The 7740-nt window shown below is 32.8% G+C and overlaps 1 protein-coding gene and 1 non-coding gene across 3 annotated transcripts; both read left to right on the plus strand.

The window, feature by feature from the left end:
- The first annotated feature begins 1468 nt into the window (after nt 1-1468).
- Nucleotides 1469-4993, plus strand: LOC111885520 (peptidyl-prolyl cis-trans isomerase FKBP62). Of its 2 annotated transcripts, none has more exons than XM_023881763.2 (13): nt 1469-1948; nt 2042-2128; nt 2383-2643; nt 2740-2814; nt 2895-2975; nt 3058-3240; nt 3335-3424; nt 3520-3695; nt 3769-3894; nt 3985-4131; nt 4251-4378; nt 4472-4583; nt 4681-4993. In XM_023881763.2, the coding sequence occupies exons 1-13, from the start codon at nt 1765-1767 to the stop codon at nt 4735-4737; spliced, it is 1707 nt and encodes a 568-aa protein (XP_023737531.1). In that variant the 5' UTR covers nt 1469-1764; the 3' UTR covers nt 4738-4993. The 2 variants fall into 2 exon arrangements, with proteins under 2 accessions (XP_023737531.1, XP_023737532.1); XM_023881764.2 differs by having other exon boundaries at nt 4684-4993.
- Nucleotides 4994-7140: 2147 nt separating this feature from the next.
- LOC111885602 (small nucleolar RNA U3) lies at nt 7141-7358 on the plus strand. Its single transcript, XR_002848153.1, has one exon. It is a non-coding gene; the product is annotated as a small nucleolar RNA U3 (small nucleolar RNA).
- The last annotated feature ends 382 nt before the right edge of the window (nt 7359-7740 follow it).

Consider the following 7740-nt stretch of genomic DNA (forward strand, 5'->3'; position numbering starts at 1 on the left):
ATTATTGCATTTTGGAACCTTAGTGACCAGTTTAACAAGTTAATCTTACCAAATGGCTTATAGCCCAATGATATCAGATGTTGTCTTTCCTCCTTGAAGTTGAGGATTCAAGTCTCGTTGGAGATATAAGTGGATTTATGAGTAATAGGAATAGAATAGATTTGTCACTAAAAAAAAATCAACTTCAATCCATACTTAATCCATATATAGCAACGAAGTTGGATATTTTATGTTGTCTTCATAAGGTTGCACCTAACACCTTTAAATAAATAATCATTAACCACTTTCTAGAAGAGTGTATAAATCAAGGCTCATTTCAGTCTCCAAGATATAAGGTCTCTCCTTCTAATAGGAAATTAACGATATCAAACAAGACCAATCATTCAACCATCTCCAAATAGAAAATAACATAGCTACAACTAAGGTTCTAAAGCAGTTATTGCGGTCCAAATTTCAATAGCGGTCACATGCCGCTATTTGAAATTGCAGTTATCGCGGTGGTATAGCAGTGGTATAGCGGTTTTTTAATATTATGTATAATTTATATTATATATCTATACAAAATTTATATATTAGATTATTAGTACTATATGGAATTAATATCATAAAAAATCATATAAAAACATAACATAATCTATATATAATATTCTAATATAGTTATATGGAAACTAAATGTGTCAAAATGTCATTACAACTCAAGTCGTTCGTGGTTTCTAAGTACTGAAACAGATGAGAAAGAGAAGTTGTCATTTGTTGATTTGTAGTTTGTAATTAATCATGATTATTATTTGGACTTATTAAGACAAAAAGTGTAGTGGACTAATTAAAAAAAATAAAGATTTAATATTGAAATAACACACAATTGTTTTATTCTTTGTCAAAATAACCCAATATGTATAAAATTGTAAAAGCGGGTGTAGCGTCGCTATAGCGCTGATGAGTTTCACGGTAAACAGCGGTCGATAGCGCCGCTAATAACGCCACCGCTATTTGTAAACGCTATTTCAAAATAACGGTTCAGTAACACCGCAAAACGCTATAGCTCCGCTATAGCACGCTATTGATAGCACAAGTTCTGAATAATGAACAATTATAGTGTGACAACCTCACAATGTTAAATCTCAAGCTTTCTTAAGACGTGACATTAGTGTTGAAGATATGAGGACCATCATGACAAACTTGTTAGAACTATAACTACAACTTTAAAAAAATAATCTACTCCTCACACTACTAGATAAAAGAAATGAAGAACAAATAAATGGCTTCGAAATACATTACAACAAACCTCATCTTTTATTTTCTTTTTGTCTTTATGTATTTTGTTTTGCTTTTTTTTTTTTTTTGAGAAAAAAGAAATCCAAATGAGATGATATATTCTCGGAATTTCTAAAAGATTCTTTAAGAAAAATCGGACCGGGGTTATTCAAGCGCAGACCGTCGGATTACGAAAATAGAAGTGAAACAGCAATACAGCATTGGCCATTGGTCACGCGCACCACACAGGATCACGTGCTCTCACAAGATCTCGAGACTATCGTCAACGTGATCTCTCTCGAACCATCCTGACCCTTCGTCGCTTCTTCATTCACAAACCCTTTCGAACTCTCTGGAATCCCTAACTTTCTCCATACTTTCACTTACCCGCTTCTTCATATAAAATCCATTCGAACTTAATTCTACTTGTTGATCTGAACCCAACTATTTATCTCTTCAATTTGCTTGTTTTAGAAGGAAAAATTTGTGCTTGATCTTTTTTGAGTGAAAATGGATGAGGACTTTGATATTCCGGTAGCTGATGAGATGAATGATGAATTTATGGATGATATTGAAGCTCCGGTGACGTTGAAAGTCGGAGAGGAGAAGGAAATCGGTAATCAAGGTTTGAAGAAGAAGCTGCTCAAGGAAGGTGAAGGTTGGGACACACCTGAAAGTGGGGATGAAGTTGAAGGTATTGTCGTTGATTTACGTTTTCTAATTGTACTGTTTTGTGTCTAAATCGTATGATTGTATTGATCGCGACGTGGATTTGAGTTTGTGACAGTTCATTATACTGGAACGTTGCTCGACGGGACTCAGTTTGATTCAAGTCGTGATAGGGGAACGCCATTCAAGTTCACTCTTGGTCAAGGTGAGATTTTTTTTCTCAATGATGAAACTGATTACATTCATTCTTTACATTCGTGCATTCATATTGATGTCAAACATGCATAGTGTGTATTTACAACGTTCTTTCTGCATCCAAAGTAACATAGTGATTTGTTCATTGGTGCTTCTACTCCTGCTTGCTATGAGTGTATTAACACTCATTCTACAGTATCATAACGTTACATTAGGTTATGGATCGCATAATTAACATTATTTTCTTGTGTTATGTGACAACAGGGCAAGTGATCAAGGGATGGGATCTGGGTATCAAGACCATGAAGAAGGGTGAAAATGCACTTTTCACAATACCTGCTGATCTGGCTTATGGTGAAGCTGGTTCTCCTCCAACAATCCCTCCCAGTGCTACTCTACAGTTTGATGTACAACTGCTCTCATGGGTTAGTGTAAAGGATATTTGCAAGGATGGTGGGATTTTCAAAAAGATTGTAAAGGAAGGAGAGAAGTGGGAGAACCCCAAGGACCTCGATGAAGTTTTAGGTACTTTATTTATATCAACTTTTCATGTTTAAGATTCAATTTCTGCAACTCTTTGTTCACTTCTAAACACGTCCTTTTTTTTGTGTGTAAATGCAGTCAATTACGAAGTCCAACTCGAGGATGGGACTGTAGTTGCAAAATCAGATGGAGTGGAGTTCAAAGTAGAAGATGGTAACTTTAGCACATATCTGTTTTCTCGATTAGCTTTACAATCTTTTTTGATTGTTGCTTACATATATGGTTTTGATCAGGCCATTTCTGCCCTGCTCTGGCTAAGGCTGTAAAAACAATGAAGAAAGGGGAAAAAGTCATACTTACAGTCAAACCAGAATGTAAGTTTACTGTCATCTTTGTAAAAACTCTTCGCCTCAACAGCTACAAAGGTCGATTCACTTATAAATTTTCTTGTTGCAGATGGATTTGGAGAAAAAGGGAAACCTGAAGGCTCCATTCCTGCAAATGCTACACTACAAATCACACTAGAACTTCTGTCATGGAAGGTGGTCACAAATGTTACAGATGACAAGAAAGTCATCAAGAAAATCTTGAAAGAAGGAGAGGGGTATGAACGCCCGAATGAAGGAGCTGTTGTTCAGGGTCAGTTGGCTTATTCGATTTGATTCTTTTCTTGATTCTTTAAAGTTTTTATAACATTATGTCTGAAATCGCTTCTTGTTTTGATAACGAACAGTGAAGCTGATTGGTAAGCTACAAGATGGTACATTGTTCATCAAGAAAGGTCATGATGATTCTGAGCCTTTTGAGTTCAAGGCAGATGAAGGTATATAAACCATTGGAAATTCTTTATATCTTTTATTGTTTTATGTTATGTAATCTTATTTTCATTAATCCTCACTTTGGTATTTGCATAAACAGAGCAAGTGATTGATGGACTTGATAAAGCTGTGATGACAATGAAGAAAGGAGAAGTAGCTCTTCTGACAATTGCTCCAGAATATGCTTTTGGGTCTACTGATTCAAAGCAAGAATTAGCAGTGGTTCCCCCTAATTCCACTGTCACATATGAAATTGAGCTTGTTTCTTTTGTTAAGGTAAGCTGTGCATAAAGTTTAGTTTTTTATGATCATATATTTAATGTCAACGTTTATTTATTTTCATTTTCAGGACAAAGAATCATGGGACATGACCACGACTCAAGAGAAGATTGAGGCTGCTGGGAAAAAGAAGGAAGAAGGAAATGCGTTCTTTAAAGCTGGTAAATATTTGAAAGCAGTAAAACGATATGAAAAGGTAAAGATTCAGTTTAAATAAAGCAGTGGTTTGTGTAATTGTTTATGACTAAATCTGTGTTTTTTGTTTTTTTTTTTTTAACATTTCCAGGCTGCTAAGTTTATCGAGTATGATACTAATTTTGAAGAAGATGAGAAGAAACAAGCAAAAGCATTGAAGATTACTTGCAATCTTAATAATGCAGCATGCCAGTTGAAACTCAAGGATTACAAACAGGCTGAAAAGCTTTGCACTAAGGTTATAGATACAAATAGATAATCCTATTCACACTTATTGCTTTTTCTTTTTTCTTTTTTTATTAATTTTATGATGTTTTAAAAGGTTCTAACAATGGTCTGGAAACATGATCTGTACAGGTTTTGGAACTTGAAAGTACAAATGTAAAGGCTTTGTACAGAAGGGCTCAAGCTTACATCAATGTAGCTGATCTGGATCTTGCAGAGATTGATGTAAAAAAAGCCCTTGAAATCGACCCTAATAACAAGTAGGAATCCTTTTTTTTTTTTTTTTGACAGTTGGTGATTTATTTGAAGCTTATAGCAAGTGATGAATATGGTTTTAATGATGATATGATTAGGGATGTGAAACATGAATATAAATTGCTCAAGGAGAAGATAAAGGAATACAATAAGAAGGATGCTAAATTTTATGGAAATATGTTTGCCAAGATGACAAAACCCTCTTCCAATGTGAGAGCTTTTTGAAAATATGTGTATCTGTTTATAAAATAAAAATCATAAAAAAAAGGGGTGTAATGAATGGTGATTTGATTATGATTGTGTGCAGAAGGCAGCAGGGACAAAGGAGGCAGAAGAACCAATGAGCGTAGACAGCAAGGCTTAATCATTTAAAAGATAAAAGATAAAAGATGTGTTTAATGTAATGTTGTGCCATAATAGAGGGGTTTTCTGGTATTTTTTTTCTTAATTTTCTAGTGCTCTTATTTGGTTTTAATTCTTCAGATAGTGTGTGTTTGTCTGGAAAAAAAAAGGTAAAAGTTAGTGTGACGACAGTTGAGTTTTATTTACTTTCTTTTTATCTTCACATTTATGTAGACAAACTGTATTGGCATAACATAATCTATTAAAACTTTTAACTTTGTTTTTCTCTTTAAGTTATTATATAAAACAAAACCATATGCTCATTTTACAACCTGAGACATACTCCCAGCAAGGAACGAATCTATATGCCGGTAACAATTAAGTTAAAATGACAAAGAAAGTAAGAAACAAATAAGAATGCATTGTGTACTCTGGACGAACAACATATGAAAAGCAAAAAAGCCTCTTTCCTTCACCTTGCTCCCTTTATTGGTATGGTTATTGGAATGTAGAAAACAAAAAAAAACTCCAAAAAAATGGACCACAAATTTGGATGCAAAGCCTAAATTCAGAGTATGTGACCATCGTCGTTATTATTTTGAATTTTTTTTTAGAGAAAATTGCAAATTTAGCCAAATATACTAATTACTTTGTGGAAAATAGCAAAAAAAAACATAAATTACAAAATTAGTCCTTAAAATCGCAGATGGATTAAGTCCATTTGCGATTTTGTATTTCCATTTGCGATTTTGTGTATTTTATACATTTTTTAAAAGAGGTTTTAAACAAATTTTCCAACGAAATAACAACAAAAATGATAATTTTTTGAAAAAAATTATATATAATAAGTTTGTTTCGTAGTCAAACTCTATTAATTTCGTAGTTAAGAAAAACATAAAATTGCAGGTGAAAACGAGAGGAAATCATAATTGGACTATCTCCATCTACGATTTTATGCTGGAAAAGGAGTATACAGCGAAAAAAAAATTAAAAAATAAAAAACCACCTGTGAACGTACAAGTGGATAAAGCACAGACGTGCTTTAGCCACTTATACATTCGCAGATGGGAAGGCGGAATCATAGATGACTTATACCCATCTGCGATTTTAATAGCTAAAAATGCAATTTTGAATTTTTTTTTGGTTATTTTCCACAAAGTAATTAGTGTATTTGGTTAAATTTACAATTTTTTCTTCTTTTTATCTTATCCTTCTTAAATTTAGATGTTTTCCCTATGAATCTTAATCATTCAAATTATTTTTTCAAACCTTAGTTTTTATGGAGATTTTCATAAAAGTTTCTTTGATTCTGAATTGAATGCCTAATATATCTAATTGTGAAACATCATAAAATATATATTTTTTTACTACGAATCTTAATTATCCAAATTGTGAAACATCATAGAGTTTGAAGATTTTAAAACGCCAAGTAGATATGCTGAAAAAAGTGCATTACGGAACGTGGTGTCATGTTAGTGGAGATTGTGGAACAAATCATATAAAAATTTCCACGTAAGCAAAAGTTTGTAAAAGGTATGATTGTCTAGCAAAAACTCAAGCAAGTCAATGGGCATACAAGACAACATCTAAAAGAAAATTGAAGACAAGTATAAAAGAAAATCGAGTGAAATGAGTTTGAAAGATGTCGAGAGCAAAGTAAATTGTTAAACGAATGAACGTAAATAAGAAAATTTGTTAGTCACGAATTTAAATGAACCAATACCAATATCAAACAATTTAAATGACTCAATGCCAATTAAAAAACAGTTATAACTATTTCAGTCTTATGAAAAAAATCTTCAAAAACAATAAACGAATAGTATAATTAAATTTTTACTTTTCATATTTTTTTTATCACATGTTTGAAAACGTTTGTACTTTTAATAAAAGTTTATAATTTGATAAGTTTTATTTAAGCATGTGTTTGACAAAATAATTGAAAAATTAGTTTTTGTATTATTGAGATAGCTAAATAAATAATAATGTTTGATAAAAATTCCTATTTAAAGGAGATATAAAATGACAGTTAAATATATAACTAAACCTGATGATAATTTAGAACAACTAAAATCGAAAAACCAAGAAAATTGAAATAACGAATCACTTAAAAAAAATAAGAAAATTTTAACAAAGGAATGAAAACCAAAAACCAAGTTGTTTAAAAAAAAGAAACAAAACAATGTGACTAAAAATCAAAGCGTTTCAAGAAAACAAAAAAAAGATCAAAATTAGAGTAAATGAAAATTATTGGTAATGCTAGTAGTCATAAATAATAATAATAATTTTAGTTACGATGAAGAAAGTTTCCCTCAATGTTCTTTGACTTCTTTCCCATTGGTCCCTCGGAATCGAAAAGACGCATCCCACATCGGCTGCTACTGCAAACGAAACAGCATATATAAAAGAAGCGGAGAGAAGAAGAAGCACGACCTTACTTGAACAGGATCTGTTCTATAGGCTCGTACCTCTGTATTCTTGATTCCTAAGAAGACAGAAACCCATGTCTGGTTGATGAACCACGACCATGTAACCAGACCGTGATTAACAGAGTTTCTTATGGTCCCGACCACGGCTCAGTAGATGATCGTTGCCTGCTCATCTGATGATGGGTCTTGGCATGGCTACATGGTTGTCTGACAGACAATGCACTTTCTTTTTTGATTACCATTTTTGAGACGCAAAGCAACCGTTTGATGAAATGTCTGAAAGGCGCTCCTACTAATTATTGCTAGACAACTAAACTTTCTTATGGGTTCTATAAGTTGTGATTTTACATGGGAAATGTCAAAACTCAGAGATGCAAATCAAGTGTTCGATGAATTGCCTGAAGGAGATTATGTTTCTTCTTTCTTGGGTCAGCTTATGACTCATCTTAATTTGTTCTCCTAGCTCAACTGGACTGAGTGGCTTCTTATTCGGTTCAGTCGAAAGATTGCTTCTCAGATTTCAGAAATAAACCACTACAAAATCTTGTTCAACAAGCGAACCTTAAGCTGATGTTAGCTAATATGTAGATGCATATATT

This window comes from Lactuca sativa, chromosome 9, assembly GCF_002870075.4.
Source record: "Lactuca sativa cultivar Salinas chromosome 9, Lsat_Salinas_v11, whole genome shotgun sequence".
NCBI lineage: Eukaryota > Viridiplantae > Streptophyta > Magnoliopsida > Asterales > Asteraceae > Lactuca > Lactuca sativa.

Bases quoted from the DNA above. Each gene is read 5' to 3' on its own strand.
- LOC111885520 (XM_023881763.2), top strand. From the start codon at position 1,765: ATGGATGAGGACTTTGATATTCCGGTAGCTGATGAGATGAATGATGAA. The intron at 3,241-3,334 runs GTCAGTTGGCTT...GATAACGAACAG, and splicing joins TGAAGGAGCTGTTGTTCAGG to TGAAGCTGATTGGTAAGCTA. The intron at 4,132-4,250 runs GTTATAGATACA...TGATCTGTACAG, and splicing joins CTGAAAAGCTTTGCACTAAG to GTTTTGGAACTTGAAAGTAC.